General features: G+C 45.2%; 1 protein-coding gene across 1 annotated transcript in view; it reads right to left on the reverse strand.

Annotated features, from left to right (window-relative positions):
• LOC141173045 (phospholipase A2 inhibitor and Ly6/PLAUR domain-containing protein-like) overlaps nt 1-25,390 on the reverse strand; it is a 117,688-nt gene that overhangs the window by 11,836 nt on the left and 80,462 nt on the right. The window contains exon 2 of the mRNA XM_073657678.1: nt 1,890-2,006. Within this exon, the coding sequence (XP_073513779.1) occupies nt 1,890-2,006 (117 nt within the window). The remainder of the gene's footprint in view (nt 1-1,889; nt 2,007-25,390) is intronic.

Here is a 25,390-nt window from a genome sequence, read left to right on the forward strand (position 1 = left end):
GTAAAAAATAGCCTAAAGCTCTCCCTGAACACCCTATATAGTTTTTTCTCTCTCAAAAATTTACCAGGAAGGGCCACTACTGGTTTGGCCCTACAACTGGGACTGTTAAGATTCAAGATTCTGGTGATTTTTTTCCTCCAAATCTTGAATCACTTGAGTCAGGTTCGCCACAACATCATCAAGCCTGTGAATGGGATCCATGTGGAAAAATAATAGTAAATGGTCAGCTGTAATGTGACGCTGAGTCATTACTCACATATAAGTCATGAGACAGAGTAGTCAGGAGGTCCAAGGTGAGAAACCAGGAAGGCTCGAAGAAGAGCAATGCAAAGGAATGGTCAAGAAATAGTTCAGGTTGTAATCCCTGGAGAGTACATCAAGATAAGGGGATAGGAGAAATGGATAGTCAGAGGCAAAGTGCGGGGTAAGGTACCTGAGGTCATAGAGTGTGAAGAGAAAAAGGGATAACCCACACGTAGAGTCAAGACAAGTCCTAGGTCTGGCAAAAAGATCAGGGAATCAAACACAGAGCAAAGCACACACATCTCAGAGCGAAGATAAAGCTGAAAATAGCCAGCTAAAAATCTAGCAAATAATCAGGAACAGGAGACACCTGGAGCAATGCCCGCAGGCTAAGCCAGATTGCGCATCAGGGCTGTCAATCAAAATGCTGACAGCTCAGCATGCCCCAGCATTAGATTGGATGACTGGGCCATCACTTACAATACTGACAGTTTAGCACACTCCAGATCCTATAGAGCAGCTGAGCTGTAAATCACAGTGTCCCTATGCTATAGTGAATGATAAAACCGTGACAGAAGCGAACAGTCTTTCCAAATAGTGAACTGTGTATTTGAATCAACCCTACAAGAAATTTGTCATACTTTACAGAAATAAAGTAAGCAAGGTTCTGGCACTCATAAAGATGAAGCAAGTCAGAAGTATATAAATTCACTTTCTTTTATTGGTTCTCCAGTGAGTGGTCGCCCAACGTTTCTACCCAGCAAGGGTTTTCATCAGGGGCTTTAAGCAAAATTATATATGTAAATAAAGAACAGACAAATAACATAGGTATTAGTATTGATAATATACATACTAGAAAAACCAAAAAAACATCATTGAGTGATAAATAACTCAAGGAAAAAGTATAATACAAAATATACAGTCCGAAGTAAGCCGCAGTCCCACGTGGAGGTGTCACACATAGCACAGAATACGGCAGAACCTGTAAAAGGTGAGTAGAAAAATTGCCTACACATAGGAGTGCTATAGTGAATATTAAGGAACAATATAGGTATAACCTATGTAACAAATAGACCGGATGGGGGGAAGGGGGGAAAAAGAGGAAAGAATGATGCAGACATGCAGCCAAGGTAATGGGGAATCTATAACACCAAGATAAAGAGAAATAAAAAGAGGAAAACAGGAAAACAAGAATAAATACCATGGATCAATAGAATCCGCAACCATGAAAGATGAATAATCCTCAGGATAAATATATGGCAAATAGAAACTGAGGTGGAAAAAATAGAAGATGTGTATACTTATAATGCTACGGGGGAACCAGGTAATAGGAATATAGGTCAATAAATACCAAAGTTGGGGATGAATCACAGTTACCAGTAGAGAGTAATGTGGAAAGCTTGTAGTCATCAAAAGCCAGGCTGAAGGGAGTAGCATATATGCTCAGTGGTTATGAGCTGCCAACATGTTGTCCAAATAAATAATCATGTGCCACATAACGATGTGTACGCAGGAAATATAGGTATATATATATATATATGCTTGGTAAAAATACAAGTTATCCCAACCTCCAGTAGAAATAGTGATATTTATGCACATTTAAGTAACAAATAAGTACAATTTGGTTTTCTTTTGGTCCAACTTACCAACATTGTTGTGTTCTATTGCCTCAGTACAAACATCATTAGTATATTTGCAGTCAGTTGGGGATCCTGTGCAGTCTTCACCGCTTTCCTTACATTGTAGACATCTTAAGGCCATACCTAAGAAAAAATGTAATGAGAAAAATTGAGGCTGGGACTAGTGATGAGCGAGCACTAAAATGCTCAGGTGCTCGATGCTCGGGTTGAGCACATTGGAATACTCGGGTGCTCGACCCGAGCAACGAGCCCAATGTAAGTCTATAGGAAACTCGAGCATTTTTCAGGCAGCTCCCCCCAGTGGTCTGCAGAGGCCTAAAGATTGCCCAAATCGATGGGAACAGTGCTCAAATGATATAGGAGCAGCATGAGATCACCCCAGGAAGCATTTCTGACTCTCAGGTCACTGCTGTCAACAACATTGTCAGAGGTATTACGCCACTTTTATGGACTCACAATAAAACATACAAAAACGAAACCAAAATGCATTTTCCTGGGAAATATGTTAAGAAACATCCTTTCCAGGGTAATGACTTGTATGTAAGGCAAAATAAAAAATCAAAAACAAAAATACTCCTCTACACCTTGGGCTATGTTCACACGTAGCGTTTTTGATGTGTTTTTGCACTTTTACATTGCTTTCAACTGTGACAAAAGCATTCACCGGGAGATGTCATTTTAACATTTTACAACCTTATCTGGCCATGTGGTATGTGATCAGACACATCTGTTTCATTTATGTGATCAGACACATCCTGCTTCATTTATGAAGGAGGGACTCTGAAAGTCACAAAGCCTATTTTTATAGGGCCATCAGGCGGCCTTTACTATTTTTAAAGGGCCAGCAGTCGGCCCTCACTATTCTTAGAGAAGCATCAGCCAGCTACGCTTTGTTGTTCCCATGACTAAAGTGTGGGTCTCCTATACTGTTATTGAGTATGCAGTGAGTGGCAGGGCAGGCCAAAATTTGGACGCACCTCAATACCCCTTTGAAAATTTGGACGCACCCTAATACCCCTTTGAAAATTTGGACGCACCCCAATACCCCTTTGAAAATTTGGACGCTCCCCAATACCTCTTTGAAGAGAGTTAGAGGAGGGCCTTCTGAAAACAATGTTCCCATTATTAAGAAGTGAGTCTCCCATTGTGTTTGCCTATGCAATGAATGCAAGGATTGCCAATAATTTAGACCTACTCCAATGCCCCTTGGAAGAGACGTAGTAGAGGGCCTCCTGAAGAAAAAATGTTCCCATTATTAGGAAGTGGGTCTTTCATTGTCACATAGTAACATAGTTTTTAAGGTTGAAGGAAGACTAAGTCCATCTAGTTCAACCCATAGCCTAACTTGTTGATCCAGAGGAAGGCAAAAAAAAACCATGTGGCAAACACTAAGCTCCACATTGGGGAAAAAAAATCCTTCCCGACTCCGTACGACAATCAGACTAGTTCCCTGGATTAATGCCCTATCAAGGAATCTAGTATTTATAACCTGTAATATTATACTTTTCAAGAAAGGCATCAATGCCCTTCTTAAATTTTAATAGTGAATCACTCATTACAACATCATGCGGCAGAGAGTTCCATAGTCTCACTGCTCTTACAGTAAAGAATCCCCGTCTGTGATTATGATTAAACCTTCTTTCCTCCAGACGTAGAAGATGCCCCCTTGTCCCCGTCTCAGGCCTCAGAGTAAAAAGATCAGTAGAAAGGTCTTTGTACTGTCCCCTCATATACTTGTACATAGTAATAAGATCACCCCTAAGCCTTCTTTTTTCCACAGTAAATAACCCCAAGTGTAATAACCTGTCTTGGTATTGCAGACCCCCCAGTCCTCTAATAACCTTGGTAGCTCTTCTCTGCACCCGCTCTAGTTCAGCTATGTCTTTCTTATACACCGGAGACCAGAACTGTACACAGTATTTTAAGTGTGGTCGCACTAGTGACTTGTATAGAGGTAAAATTACGTTCTCCTCATGAGCATCTATGCCTCTTTTAATGCATCCCATTATTTTATTTGCCTTTGCAGCAGCTGCCTGACACTGGCCACTAAACGTTAGCTTGTAGTCCACCAATACACCCAGGTCTTTTTCAGTTACAGTTTTGCCCAGTGTTTTACAATTAAGCATATAATTATACATTTTATTTCCTCTGCCCAAGTGCATTACCTTACATTTATCCCCATTAAAGCTCATTTGCCATTTATCAGCCCAAGCTTCTAGTTTACATAGATCCTCCTGTAATATAAAATTGTCCTCCTCTGTATTGATTACCCTGCAGAGTTTAGTGTCATCTGCAAATATTGAAATATTACTCTGTATGCCCCCTACAAGGTCATTAATAAATATGTTAAAAAGAAGGGGGCCCAATACTGACCCCTGTTGTACCCCACTGTTAACTGAGACCCAGTCTGAGTGTTTCCATTAATAACCACCCTTTGTTTCCTATCACTGAACCAATTCTTAACCCACATACATATATTTTCCCCTATCCCCATTGTTCTCATTTTATGTATCAACCTTTTGTGTGGAACCGTATCAAAAGCTTTTGAAAAGTCCATATACACAACATCCACTGCATTTCCTTGGTCCAGTCCAGAACTTGCCTCCTCATAAAAACTGATCAGATTAGTTTGACAGGAACGGTCCCTCGTAAACCCATGTTGATATTGGGTCATGAGGTTATTCTTCTTCAGATACTCTATCATAGCATCTCTTAGGAAACCCTCCAGGATTTTACCCACAGTAGAGGTTAAGCTTACCGGCCTATAATTTCCAAGTTCAGTTTTTGTCCCCTTTTTGAATATTGGCACCACATTTGCTATACGCCAGTCCTGTGGTACAGACCCTGTTATTATGGAATCTTTAAAGATTAAAAATAATGGTCTATCTATGACGTTACTTAATTCCTGCAGTACTCGCGGGTGTATCCCATCCGGGCCCGGGGATTTGTCAACTTTAGTGATTTTTAGACGCCGCCGTACTTCCTGCTGGGTTAAGCAAGTGACATTTACTGGAGAATTTTTGTTATCACTAATCATGTTTTCTGTCATGCAATTTTCTTGTGTAAATACGGTTGAAAAAAAATCATTTAGCATATTGGCTTTTTCCTCATCCTCATCCACCATTTCACCCAGACTATTTTTAAGGGGGCCAACACTATCATTTTTTAGTTTTTTACTATTTATATAGTTAAAGAATATTTTGGGGTTATTTTTACTTTCTCTGGCAATGATTCTCTCTGCCTCAATCTTTGCTGCCTTGATTTGTTTTTTACATAATTTATTTAATTTTCTATATTTATTTAATGCCTCATCACTACCTACTTTCTTTAGTTCTCTAAATGCTTTATTTTTGTCACTTATTGCGCCCCTTACAGCTCTATTTAACCATAGTGGTTTCCTCCTATTTCTAGCATGTTTATTCCCAAGGGGTATATATTGTGCACAGGTCCTATTCAGGATGTTAATAAATGTCTCCCATTTGCTTTGTGTAGTTTTATGTCTCAGGATATCGTCCCAGTTTATTGCACTAAGATCATCTCTTAACCGTTGGAAATTTGCCTTCCTGAAGTTTAGTGTCCTTGTAACCCCTCTACTACACATCTTATTAAAGGTTACATGAAAACGTATTATTTTGTGATCACTATTACCCAAGTGACCCCCAACTTGTATATTTGATATGCGGTCTGGACTATTGGTTAATATTAGGTCTAGCAGTGCCCCCCTTCTTGTTGGGTCCTGAACCAGTTGTGAAAGGTAATTGTCTCTCATAGTAGTCAAAAACCTATTTCCTTTGCTTGAACTACATGTTTCTGTCCCCCAATGTATTTTAGGGTAGTTGAAGTCTCCCATAATAATGACTTCTCCTTGAGTCGCTGCTTCATCTATTTGCTTTACGAGGATATTCTCCGCTGCTTCCATTATTTTTGGAGACTTATAACAAACCCCTATCAGTAATTTATTATTTTTCCCCCTCCCCTTATCTCCACCCACAGGGACTGTACATTTTCATTAGATTCACATATATCCTCCCGCAAGACAGGTTTTAAGGATGATTTTACATATAAACACACCCCCCCTCGCTTGTTTGTACGGTCATTTCTGAACAGACTATAGCCCTGTAAATTAACTGCCCAGTCATGGCTCTCGTCCAGCCACGTCTCAGATATCCCTACCTTGTCATAATTATTTTCCAACAAAATTAATTCTAATGCCTCCATTTTGTTGGTGAGGCTTCTGGCATTAGTGTACATGCATTTTATGTATCTCTCTGTACCTCTATTCCTTCTTACTTTATTGACTGTTCTAACCCCACACCCAATTTCTTTATTTGTGCCCAGGTCACTATCTGCACTATCTTCCCCACCTATAAAATGAATACCCTCCCCCCCAATCCCTAGTTTAAACACTCCTCCAACCTTCTAGCCATTTTCTCCCCCAGCACAGCTGCACCCTCCCCATTAAGGTGCAGCCGGTCCCTAGCGTAGAGTCTGTAGCCAACTGAGAAGTCGGCCCAGTTCTCCAGGAACCCAAATCCCTCCTTTCTACACCAGTTCTTGAGCCACTTATTTATCTCCCTAATCTCCCGTTGCCTCTCTGGCGTGGCACGTGGTACCGGTAGTATTTCAGAGAATACCACCCTGGAGGTCCTTTCTTTCAGCTTGCAGCCTAATTCCCTGAAATCATCTTTAAGGACCTTCCACCTACCTCTAACTTTGTCATTTGCGCCAATGTGCACCATGACCGCTGGGTCCTCACCAGCCCCTCCCAGTTATCTGTCAACCCGATCAGCGATGTGCCGGACTCGAGCACCAGGTAGGCAGCACACTGTTCGACGATCCCTGTCTTTGTGACAGATTGCCCTATCTGTTCCCCTAATAATTGAGTCCCCCACTACCAGCACCTGCCTGGCCTGCCCTACTCTCCTATTTCCCTCTTTACTGGAGCTGACACTCCTCCGGCTTTCAGAGGACATGCCTTGCTTCAGTAGTGCTACCCCTGTACCATCACTCCCCTCATCTGCTAACTTTGCAAACTTATTGGGGTGTGCAAGATCAGGACTAGCCTCCCTGCCACTCTTCCCTCTACCCCCCGTCTAACTGTCACCCAACTAACGACCTCACTGTCCTGCAGCTCCCGACTACCACCCTCCCCCACATCTACCCCAGTGAGCTGTTGCTCAGTGAGCAGCAGACTCCTTTCCATGTTGTCAATGGATCTCAGTGTTGCCAGCTGCTCATTTAGATCCAATATCTGGGCTTCCAAATGCACAATGTGCACACATCTCGCGCAGCAGTAAGCAACCCCGACCGACTGTTCAAGGAATACATACATGTGGCAAAATGTACACTGGATAGCATTGTCAATAATGGAGCTCATTTCCTAATGGGGATTGCAATAGACAGAATGTTAAGTAAAAAGAAAAGTAAAGAATTAATGAAATACAGTCAGCAATTCAGTCCAAAGTCCTCCCTTCCAAACTCCCTGAATCCAAAGTCACTGAAAAACAAGTCACACACTTACTTTCATTCGCACTTACGCTCCGGACACACGCAGCTCGTTCACATTCGCAAACTAAGAGATTTAAAGAGTTTTTTTTTTTTTCCCTTTTCCAGCAATGCACCCTTCACCTCAATGCACTTCCAAAAAATACTGCCATTTCTGGCCTCCATTAAAAGTTTCTTTCAGTATGTCAGTGAAGCCATTCACAGCAGTTTGCTGTTCAAACTACTTACCTACAGGCCAGGTATTTAAAACTGTGTTTTCTCCTTCACACAGATCACATATACACCGCGTGCAGAATTATTAGGCAAATGAGTATTTTGATCACTTTGATACTTTTTATACATGTTGTCCTACTCCAAGCTGCATAGGCTTGAGAGCCAACTACCAATTAAGTAAATCTGGTGATGTGCATCTCTGTAATGAGGAGGGGTGTTGACTAATGACATCAACACCCTATGTAAGGTGTGCTTAATTATTAGGCAACTTCCTTTCCTTTGGCAAAATGGGTCAGAAGAGAGATTTGACGGGCTCTGAAAAGTCCAAAATTGTGAGATGTCTTGCAGAGGGATGCAGCAGTCTTGTAATTTCCAAACTTTTGAAGCGTGATCACTGAACAATCAAGCGTTTCATGGCAAATAGCCAACGGGTCGCAAGAAGCGTGTTGGCCAAAAAAAGCGCAAAATAACTGCCCATGAATTGAGGAAAATCAAGCGTGAAGCTGCCAAGATGCCATTCGCCACCAGTTTTGCCATATTTCAGAGCTGCAACGTTACTGGAGTATCAAAAAGCATAAGGTGTGCGATACTCAGGGACATGGCCAAGGTAAGGAAGGCTGAAAAACTACCACCGTTGAACAAGAAACATTAGATAAAACGTCAAGAATGGGCCAAGAAATATCTTAAGACTGATTTTTCAAAGGTTTTATGGAGTGATGAAATGAGAGTGACTCTTGATGGGCCAGATGGATGGGCCAGAGGCTGGATCTATAAAGGGCAGAGAGTTCCATTCCGACTCAGACGCCAGCAAGGTGGAGGTGGGGTACTGGTATGGGCTGGTATTATCAAAGATGAATTTATGGGACCTTTTCAAGTTGAAGCTCAACTCCCAGACCTACTGCCAGTTTCTGGCAGACAACTTCTTCAAGCAGTGGTACAGGAAGAAGTCGGTATCGTTCAAGAAAAACATGATTTTCATGCAGGACAATGCTCTATCAAATGCATCCAACTACTCCACAGCATGGCTGGCCAGTAAAGGTCTAAAAGAAGAAAAAATAATGACATGGCCCCCTTGTTCACCTGATCTGAACCCCATAGAGAACCTGTGGTCCATCATAAAATGTGAGATCTACAGGGAGAGAAAACAGTACACCTCTCGGAACAATGTCTGAGAGGCTGTGGTGGCTGCTGCATGCAATGTTGATCGAAAACAGATCAAGCAACTGACAGAATCTATGAATGGAAGGCTGTTGAGTGTCATCATAAACAAAGGTGGCTATATTGATCACTAATTTTTTTTGTTTTTGTTTTTGCATGTCAGAAATATTTATTTCTAAATTTTGTGCACTGATATTGGTTTACCTGGGGAAAATAAACAAGTGAGATGGGATTAGATTTGGTTTTTATTAAGTTGCCTAATAATTCTGCACAGTAATAGTTACCTGCACAAACAGATATCCTCCTAAGATAGCCAACTCTAAAAAAAAAACACTCCAACTTCCAAAAGTATTAAGCTTGGATATTTATGAGTCTTTTGGGTTGATTGAGAACATAGTTGTTGATCAATAATAAAAATAATCCTCTAAAATACAACTTGCCTAATAATTCTGCACACAGTGTAAGTTCGCTCCAAACTCAGTCATTTGTAGTGAGCGTGGAAGATACTGTCCTCCATTTAAAATGGGCAAGGCACGTGGCAAGGGACAGGGAACTGGACGTGATGGTAATGGTGCATGCAGAGGCCGAGGACAAGGTCGTGGGCAAGCAGAAATTGTGGCACAATAAACACCCACATCTTCTCGCCTGACCATCCTGTCACAATTTTTAGGGGACCGCAGCACACCACTATTGAACCCAGAGCATTGTCAAAAGGTTGTTGGTTGGATAGCGGAAAATTCTTCCAGTCACTTAGCCACCACCACCACCACCCTGTCTTCCACACGGTCAAGTCTCAGTACCCGTGAGTTTGGACCGCATATTCCTCACCCTGATCCTCCTTCCTCCCACCATGCCGAGTACCCAGAGACAACTGATTCCACACTTGGACACTCTGAAGAGCTGTTCACTTTTCCATTTATAGATTTGGGCCTCTCGTCTAATCCACTTGAAGCGGGGCAAGAGGAGATCACGTGTAGTGATGCCCAAATATTTGAGAAGCCACGGTCACACGAAGGTGACGGTGGGAAAGTGTCACAAGAGGTGGATGATGATGAGACACAATTGCGAGAAAGTCAGGAGGAGGACCAGGGTGCAGAAGTGGAAGACGAGGTGGTGGATGATATAGTAACTGACCCAACCTGGCAGGAGGACATGCAGAGCGAGGATAGCAGCACACAGGGGAAGTGAGGCAGATCACCCCAACAGGCAGGAAGAGTCAGTGTGGTGGATGCAGACAGAAGGCAGGCAACCATTCCCCGTAACACCAACATGAAGGAAGTTGCTAGTACAACTATTAGGTCTTCCCGAGTCTGATTGTTTTTTAAAGACTCTGCCGATAACCCCAAAAAGGCCATTTGCACCACCTGCCAGGCCAGCATCAGCAGGGGTGGCAAAACGACCAGCCTGACCAACACCAGCATGATCAGGCACATGGCAGCAAAGCACCTGACTTTGTGGGCCAAACTCCAGGGTCCTGGAACAGTGTCTGCTGGTGTCACCACCTCTTCTACCGCTGTTTTGCATGCAAGCCAATCCCCTGTTCATGGTGCTTGCGAAGATGCCTCCTGTCATGCACCTGTCATTGCACACTCTCAAGTAGCAGCATCAGGAAGCATGTCCATGTCCTTGTCCCAGCGCAGCTTTGAGTTGTCCATACCCCACTCCTTGGAACGCAAGTTCAAATATACAGCCAACGCCCCACAGGCCACACTACTAAATTCTCACATTTCACTACTGCTTGCGCTTGAAATGATGCCTTTTATGCTCGTGGAGATAGAAGCATTCCGCAACCTGATGGCGGTGGCTGTCCCTTGGTACTCGGTCTCCAGCCGCCACTCTTTCTCCTGGTGTGCCATCCCCGCATTACACAAGCACGTGTCCCAAAACATTAGCCGTGCCCTCAACAACGTAGTTACTGGGAAAGTCCACCTAACCAAGAACACGTGGACAAGTGCTTGTGGGCAGGGACAGTACATCTCGCTGACGCGGCGCACTGGGTTAACATAGTGGAAGCTGGGACCCAGTCAGATCTTGGAACAAAACACGTCCTCCCGACGCCAAGGATTGCGGGCCCTAGGTCAATCAGGGTTGCCCCCACGGTCTTCAGCTCCTGCACCTCATCCTCCTCAGCCTCCTCCTCCTCTTCAGCCTCCATATCCGAAATGACCACATCAGTCACAAGCTGGAAGCACTGCAGCACTGCCTTGGCCAAGCAGCAACAGGCTGTGCTGAAGGTAATATGCTTAGGTGACAAACCGCACAATGCTGAAGAGTTGTCGACAGCTCTGAAAGATCAGGAAGATCTGTAGCTCACACCGCTGAACCTACAGCCAGGCATGGTCGTGAGTAGAGATGAGCGTTGTTCTACTCGAACTGTTCGCCAATCTCAAATTCGAGCTGTTTTGGGCGGTGTTCGAGCCGTTCGGCGAACACGAACAATTTGAGAAAAATTCGGCTGTTCGAGGTTATGTTCGATAACTGTTCGTGCACCAAAATCATAACTGGATTTTTTCTCAGTAATGATGAAAATTAATGTTAATACGCAGTTTGAGTGTACAGCGGGGTGGGGGGAGGGGCAGGGGATGGATCTCTGCAGGAATAATGAAGATCTCCATTTTTTTTTCTCTTTCCCGCATTTACAGTGGGGAGGTGCAATCTGTCAGCCTATCAGCAGCGCACACACGGAGCGAAGTGCTTTTTTTCACACAAGCAAGGGCATGTGTCATTGGCAGTGTATGTCACATGTCCTTGCCCTATAAGACCAAGCCTTTTTCCCCGTCGCCACCATTTTCTCACTGCTGCAGCTGCGTGTTAGACGGCACCGCTGTTGCTGTGTGCGCTATACCTTGTTAATTTCAAGCCAATTTTCGCACAAATATACAGATAGCTTGGGAGTAGGGAATAGTTGTGATTGCAGTCCTTTTAAGGACTAGGTTACAGCATTTCCTACGACTTTTATCAGGCAGGTCTGTGCTCTTAAATAGATAGGTTGTGGGAGTAAAGACTAATTGTAATTGGAGTCCTTTTCAGGACTAGGTTACATCAGTTCCTATCAGTTTTTGCCAGGCAGGTCTGTGCCAGTGCTGTGCAAGTTTTTTCACAGCATTTGGCTGAATCTAGCAAAGCTAATCCTTTTTGGCCTATTGCAGAGTGTGTTAGTCAGTGGAGTAGCCTATCTGTGTTGCAAGATATACCACCTGTGTATAGAATACCAATTTTTTTACTGCACCTAGTGAAGTAAAATCTATTGGGCATAGCATCATTCTATTAGTCCATCTATACTGACCTCCATCAGGTTGCAAACTGAATCTAATTTTTTTCTGCATCTAGCTCTGAAAAAATATTGGGCTTCTAGCTGTGTGTGGGACTTGTTCTATTAGTCCACCTATACTGACCTCCATCAGGTTGCAAACTGAATATAATTTTTTTCTGCATCTAGCTCTGAAAAAATATTGGGCTTCTAGCTGTGTGTGGGTCTTGTTCTATTAATCCATCTATACTGACCTCCATCAGGTTGCAAACTGAATATAATTTTTTTCTGCATCTACCTCTGAAAAAATATTGGGCTTCTAGCTGTGTGTGGGTCTTGTTCTATTAATCCATCTATACTGACCTCCATCAGGTTGCAAACTGAATATAATTTTTTTCTGCATCTAGCTCTGAAAAAATATTTGGCCTTCTAGCAGTGTGTGGGACTTGTTCTATTAGTCCACCTATACAGACCTCCATCATGTTGCAAACTGAATATATTTTTTTCTGCATCTACCTCTGAAAAAATATTGGGCTTCTAGCTGTGTGTGGGACTTGTTGTATTAGTCCATCTATACTGACCTCCATCAGGTTGCAAACTGAATATATTTTTTTCTGCATCTACCTCTGAAAAAATATTGGGCTTCTAGCTGTGTGTGGGACTTGTTGTATTAGTCCATCTATACTGACCTCCATCAGGTTGCAAACTGAATATATTTTTTTCTGCATCTACCTCTGAAAAAATATTGGGCTTCTAGCTGTGTGTGGGTCTTGTTCTATTAATCCATCTATACTGACCTCCATCAGGTTGCAAACTGAATATAATTTTTTTCTGCATCTAGCTCTGAAAAAATATTGGGCTTCTAGCTGTGTGTGGGTCTTGTTCTATTAATCCATCTATACTGACCTCCATCAGGTTGCAAACTGAATATAATTTTTTTCTGCATCTAGCTCTGAAAAAATATTTGGCCTTCTAGCAGTGTGTGGGACTTGTTCTATTAGTCCACCTATACTGACCTCCATCAGGTTGCAAACTGAATATATTTTTTTCTGCATCTACCTCTGAAAAAATATTGGGCTTCTAGCTGTGTGTGGGTCTTGTTCTATTAATCCATCTATACAGACCTCCATCAGGTTGCAAACTGAATATAATTTTTTTCTGCATCTAGCTCTGAAAAAATATTTGGCCTTCTAGTAGTGTGTCGGGCTTTCTCTATTAGTCCATCTATACTGACCTCCATCAGGTTGCAAATTAAAAATAATTTTTATCTGCATCTACAGTACCTCTGAAAAAATATTTGGGCTTCTAGCTGTGTGTGGGACTTGTTGTATTATTCCATCTATACTGACCTCCATCAGGTTGCAAACTGAATATATTTTTTTCTGCATCTACCTCTGAAAAAATATTGGGCTTCTAGCTGTGTGTGGGTCTTGTTCTATTAATCCATCTATACAGACCTCCATCAGGTTGCAAACTGAATATAATTTTTTTCTGCATCTAGCTCTGAAAAAATATTTGGCCTTCTAGTAGTGTGTCGGACTTTCTCTATTAGTCCATCTATACTGACCTCCATCAGGTTGCAAATTAAAAATAATTTTTATCTGCATCTACAGTACCTCTGAAAAAATATTTGGGCTTCTAGCTGTGTGTGGGACTTGTTGTATTAGTCCATCTATACTGACCTCCATCAGGTTGCAAACTGAATATATTTTTTTCTGCATCTACCTCTGAAAAAATATTGGGCTTCTAGCTGTGTGTGGGACTTGTTGTATTAGTCCATCTATACTGACCTCCATCAGGTTGCAAATTGAATATAATTTTTTTCTGCATCTAACCCAGCCAATAGTTTTGGCCTAATACCACAGTTTGGCCACTCAGCTCTGCTCGGTTACCATCCATTGCTTTTTTGTGCAAACCACTCCAGAGTTGTGAATTAGTTAACCACCAAAATGAGTGGAAAAAGGCCTGCTGCTGGTGGAAAGGGGAATAGGCGTGTTGGGAAGGGGAAAAAAGGTTGTGTCCGTGGGGTAGGTGTTAAAGCAACAGTAACATCTGCAGAAGAAAGACCATCTTCCAGCCAAACTAAAATGTCTACTTCTTTTAGCGGACAATGTGATAAGATCCCTTTCTTACGGCCACGCCAATCGCTACAAATTCCAGATGAGGCACAAAAACAGCAGGTGCTTCAACGGATATCAAGTGCTCCTTTAAGTGGGCTCTCCTCCACACCAACTTCAACATCACAAATACTCCAGTCCTCAAAGGTGTCACCCAAATCGCACTTGCTTCCTCACAGCTCACAAATCTCCAGCTGCCCGTCTGAGTATGAGGTAGAACAGATGGTTGAGTCTGCAGAGCTGTTTACTCATACTATAGCCTGGGAATCAGAGGTCGACTCCAGCTCTTCTGTGAATCCAGACGAGGAAATGATCTGCACTGATGCCCAGAATCTTTATGAGTCGGATCCAGGACCAGACGCAGAAGGTTCTGACCATAATGTAGACCCTCATTCCCAAACTGTAACTCCTGTTGGTGGAGACAATGAGGAAGACGATGATAAGACTCAAATACCTGATTGGAGCGACAACTTTAGTTTTTTGTCAGGGCAGGAACAGGTTGGCTCTGAGGACGACGGGTGTGATAACACACAGGGTGATGATGATGAGGTTGGAGATCCCACTTACTGTCAACCCACAGTCAGCCAAGAGATGAGGTCAGCAGAGGAGGTGGAGGAAGATGCTAGTGACGACGAGGTCAGGTTGCGCCTTCCTGGACAGAGACGTAGTACTGGAAGCACGTCAACAACTGCATCCTCAAACACAACTCTGCCTCTCACCACAAGTCGTGGTGGCTCTTCAGGTTGCATGGGTGCTAAGCCTTGCATAGCCTGGGCATTTTTTCAGATCGATAAAGATGACCCAACTCATGTTATCTGTAACATTTGTCAGCAAAAGCTAAGTAGAGGCCAAAAAATACATAGTTTGAGTACTTCATGCATGAACCGGCACATGGACATGAAGCATAAGTTGCAGTGGGAAGCTCAGTGTGCTACAATGCGGCCTAGCCGGCCGGGCCAACCACCGTCTGCCATATCTTGTGCATCCGCGGCCTCTTCATCCTCTGTGACTGGGGGGACAGCAGTCACACCTGTTTTGGGGCGCAGACCTGCCACCTCTTTACCCGCAACAGCCAGCGTGATTGGCAGGTCATCATTTTCTTTGGAGGTGGGAACACCAGCTGGTGTTGAGCGCTGTCCGACATCGATAGCACCACCTTTGGATCAAGGCAACCTAACATGTCCGCCTGCATCTTCCTCACAGACCGGCAGTTTGCCGGGGACACCCTTATCAACCCCGTCTAAGCACAATAGCCAGCCCTCGGTCCCTCAGATGTGGACAAGTAAAAGACCATTTCCTCCTAGCCATGAGAAAGCTAAGAGGTTGAATTTCACCATCTGCAAGCTCTTGGCTACAGAAATGCTGCCTTTCCGCCTGGTGGACACAGAGGATTTTCGAGACCTTATGTCCGTCGCAGTGCCCCAGTACCAGATGCCCAGTCGGCACTACTTCTCAAAGAAAGGTGTGCCTGCGCTCCACCAGCATGTCGCACACAACATCACCGCTTCTTTGAGAAACTCTGTGTGTGACAGGGTGCATTTCACCACAGACACTTGAACGAGTAGGCATGGACAGGGGCGTTACATGTCGCTGACTGGGCACTGGGTAACTATGGTGACAGCAGGACAAGGGGCTGCTGTCCAAGTCTTGCCGTCCCCACGAGTTGTGCGTCAATCCTCTTTATGTCAAAGTTCCTCCACTGCTTCTGCCTCCTCAACCTCCTCTCGGTCTTCCACCTGCACCCAAAGCCTGTCTGGTCATGCCACAAGCTTTCTAACTGCGCAGAAGGGATCCTGCACACCTCCTTACTATGCTGGCAGTAGGGCTCAACGTCATCAGGCGGTTTTTACATTGAAATGTCTGGGAAATGTAAGTCACACAGCTGAGGAGTTGTGGTCAGCTCTGGAGAACCAATTTCATGAATGGTTGTCTCCACTGGACCTGAAACCAGGGAAGGCCGTGTGCGACAATGCTGCAAACCTGGGTGCGGCCCTTCGCCGGGGCAATGTCACACACGTGCCTTGTATGGCTCACGTGTTGAACCTGGTTGTCCAGCAATTTTTAGCCCACTATCCCAGACTAGATGGCCTTCTGCAGAGGGCACGGTCGCTGTGTGCTCACTTCCGCCGTTCGCATCCCGCAGCTCAGCGACTTACATCTCTACAGAAGTCGTTGGGCCTGCCACTTCACCGGCTAAAATGCGATGTGCCTACCCGGTGGAATTCAACTCTGCACATGTTGCAGCGACTGTGGCAGCACCGACAAGCCCTGGTGCAATACGTTCTGACGTATAGCCTGGGCCAACGAGATTCAGAGGTGGGGCAAATCACGCTGGAGGAGTGGTCTCAGATCAGGGACCTATGCACCCTTCTGCACAGTTTTGAAATGGCGACGAAGATGTTTAGTGCTGACGATGCCATTATCAGCATGACTATTCCGGTGATTTACATGCTGGAGCACATGTTAAACAGAATTCGGAGTCAGGTGGTGGCACAAGAGGAGGTGGAGGAAGTAGAGGAGGAGGAGTTGTATGCGGAAGGGCTAACATCTGCAAGGTCCAGACGGTCGGCAGCACCAAGGCGGCAGGCATGTGAGGGTGGGGGAGATGGTTTTACCAGGGCGCATGGTAGCAGCCAAACTAGTGAGGAAGGTGCAGGAGCCCAGGAAGAAGTGGAGGACGAACTGATGGAAGACTCATCAGATGAGGGAGACCTTGATCACATTTCTGTTGTGCGAGGTTGGGGGGAGAGGACAGAGGAAGGAAGCATGATTGTTACCTCGCCACCAACACAACAGGGACTTGGTGCTCCTGGATGCGCAACACACATGAGTGCCTTCTTGCTGCACTACCTGCAACATGACCCTCGAATTGTGAGAATTAGAAATAATCCTGACTACTGGGTTGCCACACTGTTAGATCCCCGGTACAAAAGTAAATTTGCAGAAATTATTCCTGCCATAGAAAGGGATGCACGCATGCAGGAGTATCAGCAGAGACTGTTGCAGAATCTTACATGTGCTTTTCCACAAAATACCAGTGGTGCACGTAGTGAATCTCACAGTTCCAACTTGCCAACCGTGGGACCGTCAAGTGTTCAGCACTCAAACCGTAACAGAACCACAGTATCTGCTGGTAACATCAATTTTGCGGAATCATTTCACCACTTTTTTAGCCCATCCTTTGCAAGGCCACAGGAGACAAGAAGTCTGACACATAGTCAACGCCTAGAGACGATGGTACAGGAGTATCTCCAAGTAAACATTGAAGCCACGACTGTGTCACTGGACCCTTGCTCTTTTTGGGCTTCCAATCTGGATAAATGGCCGGAGCTAGCCACTTACGCCTTGGAGATCTTGTCATGCCCCGCAGCCAGCGTTCTGTCTGAACGTGTGTTCAGCGCTGCTGGTGGTGTGCTGACAGATAATCGCATGCGGCTCTCCACTGATAATGTAAACAGACTCACGTTCATAAAGATGAACAAATCATGGATCCGAAACGACTTTTCTACCCCTGTGTCATCCTGGGGAGAGTAAAAGCTTGATGATTGGTTAAAATCACCCTACCAACCGTTTTAAGCTTTCAAATTACTAATCATGTTTATCTGTATCTTCACTGGAAAATAATTTGGGCTTTGTAGCAGTGTGCAGCACTGATCCTATTAGGCCATCTATTCTAAAGCTTCACCAGATTTAAAATTAAAAATAATTTTTAGCTGCATCTATCCCGGAAAATAATTTTGGGGCTCCGAGATGCGCAAGACACATAAGTGCCTTCTTGCTGCACTACCTGCAGCATGACCCTCATATTGTCAGAATTCGAAGTAATCATGACTACTGGGTTGCCACACTCTTAGATCCCCCAAACTTTTCGATCAACCTTTTCATTTTAATAAAGACCAAAAAAATGGTCATTTTTGAAATTATAAGCATTAGCAGGTTGTTAGAAACTGAAATCAAACAGTTTTCAACTCAAAACTTTATTCTAGGTGATGTTACATTTTCACATAGGACCCCTTGTTCGAAAGGAGCTTCTGAACTCTCTCGTCCATTGAATTTGTCAGGTTTTGGATGGTTTCTGCTTCAATTGTTTTGCATGAGGACAGAATACCCTCCCAGAGCTGTTGCTTAGATGTGAACTGCCTCCCGCCATCATAGACACTCCTTTTAATGATGCTCCAAAGGTTCTGAATGGGGTAGAGGTCAGGGGAGCATGGGGGTCACACCATAAGTTTGTCCCCTTTTATGCCCATATCAGCCAGAGATGCAGATGTTTTATGTGCAGCATGAGATGGTGCATTATCATGCAGAAAAATGATCTTGCTGTGAAATACACGGTTCTTCTTCTTGAACCATGGCAGGAAGTGCTGTTTGAGAAAATCCACATACATTATGGAGTTCATCTTTAGCGCCTTCAGGGATCCTAAAGGTTCCGACAATCTCTCTCCCCATGATTACAGCCCAAAACATTACTCCACCTCCTCCTTGTTGGCGCTGTAGCCGTGTTTGCGTGGGGTGTCCATCAACCAGCCATCCTCCATTCCATCCATCTGGACCATCGAGCGCTGCACGGCACTCATCCGTGAACAAAACTGTTTTGAAATCCGTCTTCATGTAATGTTTGGCCCACTGGAGCCGTTTCTGCTTGTGTGAAGTGGATAGAGGAGGTCGACAGGATGGCGTATGCACAGCTGCAAACCTCTGAAGGACCCTGCATCTTGTTGTTCGGGGGACGTTGGAGGCACAAGCAGCTTCAAAAACTTGTCTGCTGCTATGACAAGGCTTTTTTGCCGCTGCTCTTTCAACCTGACGTAATTGCCTGTAGGAAAGAGTCCTCAATTTGCCCTTATCAGCACGCACACGTGTGTACTGTGAATCAGCTACATACTTCTTGATTGCCAAGACACTTCATCCTGATCATCGCACAATGTTGATTGTAGTCATGCCTTGACCTAAACACTCCACAATTTGTTGCTTCTCAGCAGCCGACACATCCTTTTTCTTTCCCATTTTGGCAGAAAATGTAGGCTGCTTAATAATGTGAGAGAGCCTTCTTAAGTAGTCTTGCCTTTCATTGGACACACCTGCCAAACTAATTAGCACAGGTGTCTGCAATTGCTTACAGTGATATAAAGAGCCCTGACACACATCACCATCAATGAGTTTAACTGACAAACAAACAAATTCTTCCCTTATCACTCCTAAACACTTTTTGCATAATAATTTGGAACGCAGTGTACATGTGCTTTTCCACAAAACACCAGCGGTTCACGAAGTGAATCTTACAGTTCTAACTTGCCAACCGTGGTCTGTATGGAGATGTTCAATAAAGGGCCCAAAATTAAGATAACATAGATGGGAGAGGTCTCTATGAATAGGAATTCCTAAGTATTTGATACCCTGTGAGGGACAGGCAAAGGGAAAGTTGGACTGGATGGAATCCTATATGGATTTGGGGAGGGAGACATCGAGGGCCTCAGACTTTGCTGCATTGATTTTAAAATTTGACCATGTAACAAAGTGATCTATTTCAGCCATAACAGCAGGGATGGATATATGTGATTGAGTGATATATACTAGGACATCATCAGCAAATAAAGAGCACTTGTACTCGGTGCCTCCCACCTCAATCCACCTAATATTGGGGTTATGGCGAATTGATGAGAGCAGGTGCTCCGTCACTAGGATGTATTTTAGAGAGGGGACAGAGGACATCCCTGCCTTGTCCCATTGGTGATTGTGAAAGGTGATGAAAATGTTCTGACGCACCCCCTGGGCCTTGGGACACCCGGAGCCAGACCCTTTTTGGTGGATGCTGGTGGTTGTAGTCTTCGTGGCGGCGACCCGGTTCCGTGGCTCAGGGCGGTCAAACCAGTGGCGGAACTATTTATGTGGTTTTGATGTTTAAATGTCCGACTACGCCACCCGTGGATTGCGGTCAGAGTGAACCGCTGCTACAGGGCAGACCGCTGAGGCTGGTGTTGTGGGTGCAGCAGAGCGTAGCATAACTCCCCACGGGAGGAGTATAGCCTCAGGGCAGTGTATGCGGAGGATGGGGGTGATGGTGCAGGGCAGCAGCAGTAACGACACGGAGTCAGTGATGCAGTCCAGGGCCTTTACTCACAGTTCTTATTATCCAGACCACGTCTGCAGGTAACGGCTGCCCACGTCGTACTGTGCTCACCAGGTGAGGGGCTCAGACAACTTCCAGATAACTTTGGAGCACTTCACAGGACACCCTTTGTGTGTCCTTTGTCTGGCCTTTCTTACCAACACTTCTGTCCGGCTGCCTCGGGCCTCCTCTTGGTAAACTTGGCGCCAGTTTCCCTGACCCTATGTGGTGCCTTCCTAGCGGGTGTAGCGAGGGGCTGCGCCACATAAAATGTCAGAGCCTCCGGTTTCTAGCTGAGGGTCGTTTCCTGCCTCCACTAGTTCGGGGACCGGTCTCCCCCTTTGGCCTGACCCCTCCACGCAGGTGGATTCGGGCGTGCGGTGGCGACTCGCCCGTCCGCACCCCTGGGATCCCTTCATTCCTCGTTCCTGGAGCCTTCTCCGCTCCTCTTCCTTCCTTCTCCCTCTTCCAGGCCTGGGCCTCTGTTACTAGGCCCGCCTCCGGAGCAGAGCTCATGCAGAGCCCCTGCTCCCTGCCACTTCTGCTCAGACTTCTCTGCACTGAACTAAGATGGTGCCCACCTTTTATACTCCCTTCTCAATGCACCCAGGAACTGCTTCCTCCCTGCTCCTGCACTACAGGGTTCCCCTTCCTCAGTGTTCCCTCCCCCCACTCCAGCCAGGGACAGGGACTGTCGTGCCCATCTCAGGGGCATATTGGTCGCCCTGCCCCACGGCAATGTGGTGTAATGCATGCAGGTGTCGGGTCCTGATCCACACTCCATCCTTACCTGAGAGTGAGATATCACACCTCTGGGTGAGGTGCAATACGTCTGTAGCAACCGAGCCCTCAGGGTGCTACAGTTCCATTTATCTTCAGCCTAGGTGACGTATTGCGATACAGGGCCGTGATTTTGGCTATAAAAGGGTCCCCTAGACCCCTACCCCAAGCTTTTTAAGAGAATCATATATGGCGTGCCAGGAGACTCTATGGAATGCTTTCTCAGCATCCAACGAGAGTATCTAATTACAAATTTTTAACTGCATCTAGCCCAGGAAATACTTTGTGCCTAGTAGCAGTGTCTGCTAGTCAGCGGATTATCCCGGCTGTTAAGCAAGCTACACCACCTGTAGTTTAGACACTTAATTTTTTCAAAGGAAATGATTTGGGACCATGGGATACTTAGTGAATAGCATCAGGAGGCACCCCAAGGCATAGGGGCTGGGACTGGCACTAGGATGCCTTGCGGTGGACAGCCGAGCTCGATCCTTATAAAAGCTTTTTAACTGCAGCAGCTTTAGTGGACGCTACTGGAGCTGGAATTACGCGGCTGCTGGCATGAGACTTGCCCTCCAATAGATCCTTGTAAATGGATTTAAAGTGTATTCATTCAAATTAGAGAGACAATTTAAATTAAAAAGCTTAGAGCTGCCTCCACCACAGGGGGGCTCGCTCGACCCACCAGCGGACAGGCACCAGTATTGGGAGAGGGGGGCTGGCCGTCAGGGTTCACCGCGGCTCTGGCACAAACCCGGCGACACGGAGGTGGCACGGGCAGGAGCGGACTGGCCGTGTCGGCTTCTCACTTTTTGGATTTTAGAAGGGCATGACATGCCTATATCTGTGTCTCCCCCTCCTTTTACTCCTCCACCTCTTTTATTTTCGCATGACTATATGTACTTGTCACTTTTCCATGTGTTAGTTATGTCTTCTGAGCAGTTTGTCAGCTTTTGGACACCTTTGAAGGTGTTTTCTATGTGTTTCTATGTGTTTTTGTTTGCCTGCCATTGGTTTTAACGGTGTTCGAAGGTGTTCGACGAACAGTTCGACGAACAGTTCGGCGAACACACGGGTGTTCGACGAACCGAACCGAACTCGAACACTACAGGGGTGGCTCAACACTGGTCGTGAGTGACATGAGCCAGAACCTGGTGGCGGCTCTGTGGCAAGGCGAGGTGAGGCGAGCTCACACACGTACCATGTCTGGCTCATGTGCTTAACCTCGTGGTTCAGCGGTTTCTCAAATCCTACCTGGAGCTGCTGGATCTGCTTATTAAAGTATGCCGCCAGTGTGCCCATTTTAGAAAGTCAGCTACAGCTTCCGCCGCCCTTGCTGTGGTCCAGCAGTGTTTGCAGCTTCTGGCTCACAGACTGGTGTGTGATGTCCCCATGCATTGGAACTGTACACTGCAGATGTTGGGAAGGATTTGTGAGCAGAAGAGGGCAGTTGTTGAGTACCAGCATCAACAAGGCCATCAGTATTCAGTTCAGACTCCACACATAAGACCTCAGTAGTGGATATGGATGTCAGACATATGTACCATCCTCCAAAACTTTGAGGACTCCACCAAGATGGTGAGCGGCGATGATGACATAATTAGCGTCACCATCCTGCTTCTCTGTCTTCTGAAACGCTCTCTGCTCACAATCAAAGAGGATGCATTGCAGGCGGAGAAAAATGAGATGGAGCAAGGAACCATACAGGGTGATTACACACAGCCAAGCTTCATCTCATCCCAACGTGGATTGGGTGACAATGAGGAAGAGCTATTTTCATGCACTATAGACGGTACTACCTGCACAGCTGTCATAGCGTCTGTTCAGCGTGGATGGCCAGAGGACAGAGAGGAGGAGGAGTAGGAGGAGGAGAGCATGGTCAGTCATCCTCTTGGTGAGGACACAGAAGTCTTGCCAGTCAGTTAGTAGTCTGGCACGCATGGCTGAGTTTATGTTACGCTGCCTTTCTCATGACCATCGCGTTCTCAAAATTTTGGGTGACAGTCATTACTGGTTGGTGACACTTCTAGACCCATGCTACAAGGAGAACTTTATATCTCTTATTCCTGAGGCGGAGAGGTCTTCAAAAATGGAGCTGTACCAGAAGGCCCTTGTTGCGGAACTATTAAAAAAATTCCCATCTGAAAGCGCTGGCAGCAGAGGGCACACTTCGTTGGACAACCAAGGAGTCCAGGCGAGAGAGACGCAATCCAGCCAAGGCAGGGGAACAATGTCAAAGTTCTGGGAGAGTTTTCTCAGACCCTCCCATCGCACAGGCCCTAAGGCGTGGGATACTCTCACAAGGAGTGCAAAGTTTGGAAGATTCTGAGGGAGTACCTTGCCGACCGTACCAATGTCCTCCATGATTCCTCTGTGCCTTATAATTATTGGGTATCCAAGCTGGATACGTGGAATGAACTGTCTCTCTATGCCTTGGAGAACCTGGCCTGCCCTCCCGCCAGCGTTTTATCAGAGCGGGTTTTTAGTGCTACTTGTGGAATTATAACTGATAAGCGCATCCGCCAGTGAACTGGAAATGCTGACCGGCTGACTCTTATAAAAATGAACAAGGGCTGGATTGGGCCAGACTTCTCAACACCACCGAATGATAGCAGCGTAACATAAACTCAAATCCAGTGTCTTTTCTTGGGAGGTATATTCCCATGCACCTGATTTTGGCTATTTGCTCTTGTCCTCCTCCTTCTCCTCCTCCTCCACCACCATATCACCAGGGTGACCGTGGTCCGTGATGCAACACCCACATACTTATTTTAAAGGGTGTTTATGATTCCCGTAAAAAAAAATTTTTATTCAGTATGTTCATGTATACCCCCCAGGGGTAAATGTTTGTCAGCCTATACACTTGTGTATGGGCATTACAAGTATAGAAGGCCCGCTCCTTTCTAATGGGAACATTTTTTTATGAGGCCCTCCTCCACGTCTCTTCCATGGGGCATTGAAGTGCCTCCAAATTTTTGGCAGTCCTTGCATTCACTGCATAGGCCAACACTATGGGATACTCCCTCCATTTAACATGTCGTAGCTTGTTACTGTGGACCTGCTCTGTGTGTCTCTAAATTCTTAGTGGTTTTTTTTCTAAAATTGGTCAGCCGTTGGACTCACTTAATACCTGTAACGACCGGAACACCTGTCGAATGTGAATGAGGGATACGGCACTGCTATGAATGACTCCGACCTCGTAAGGTGGTAAATAACTTTCTTTATACTGGTCACACAAATTACAGGGTTAAACAATTCTACAAAATATGGGCCACAGCAGCCGCTAACACAAATTTCAAGTTATGCAGCCCGAGAGAGCCCAAGTGCCAATCTTGAGGGAATGAGCCAAACTACCCCTGGGCTATGCCGCTCCCACCCTTATTCAGTACAGGGCCTACCCAGGATGTTACCGCGGACGTAGAACATGGTCCTCCCAGGACTATAATCTTACATCCCCTTCCCACACTAATACAATGGGATCTGGGTACCCTTCTTTTCCCCTTAGAAAACACTCATATATATATATTTAGCCAACACGTTACCTATACAGTAAACAGTTTATTTTCTTACAAGAGCAAGGAAAAATCTCTCAGACTTACAACATGTTGCATACCCTATAACTGTATAGCAGAAACTCTCCTTTCTAATGGGAACATGTTGTATCTTGTTACTGTGTCCCTGCTCTATGTGTCTTTAAATTCTTAGTGGGGTTTTTCCTAAAATTGGTCAACCGTTGGACTCACTGCATACCTTATAACTGTATAGCAGACCCTCTCCTTTCTAATGGAAACATGTCGTACCTTGTTACTGTGGCCCTGCTCTATGTGTCTTAAAATTCTTAGTGGGGTTTTTCCTAAAATTTGTCAGCCATTGGACTCACTGCATACACTATAACTGTATAGCAGACTCTCTCCTTTCTAATGGGAATTTGTCGTTACTGTGCCCCTGCTCTGTGTCTTTAAATTCTTAGTGGAGTAATTCCTAAAATTAGTCAGCCGTTGAACTCAATGCATACCCTATAATTGTATAGTAGACTCTCTCCTTTCTAATGGGAATTTGTCGTTACTGTGGCCCTGCTCTATGTGTCTTTAAATTCTTAGTGGGTTTTTTCCTAAACTTGGTCAGCCATTGGATTCACTGCATATCCTATAACTGTATAGTAGACCCTCTCCTTTCTAATGGGAACATGTCATACATTGTTACTGTGGCCCTGCTCTATGTATCTTTAAATTCTTAGTGGGGTTTTTCCAAAATTTTGGCAGCCCTTGCAGTCACAGCATGGGCATTACCACTACAGGAGACCCGCTCCTTTATAATGGGAACATTTTTTTTACTGAGACCCTCCTCTATGTCTCTTCAAAGGGGTATTGGGTTGCGT

Source organism: Phyllobates terribilis, unplaced genomic scaffold (genome assembly GCF_046119375.1).
Source record: "Phyllobates terribilis strain yellow unplaced genomic scaffold, ASM4611937v1 Scaffold_12__6_contigs__length_324123572, whole genome shotgun sequence".
Classification (NCBI taxonomy): Eukaryota; Metazoa; Chordata; class Amphibia; order Anura; family Dendrobatidae; genus Phyllobates; species Phyllobates terribilis.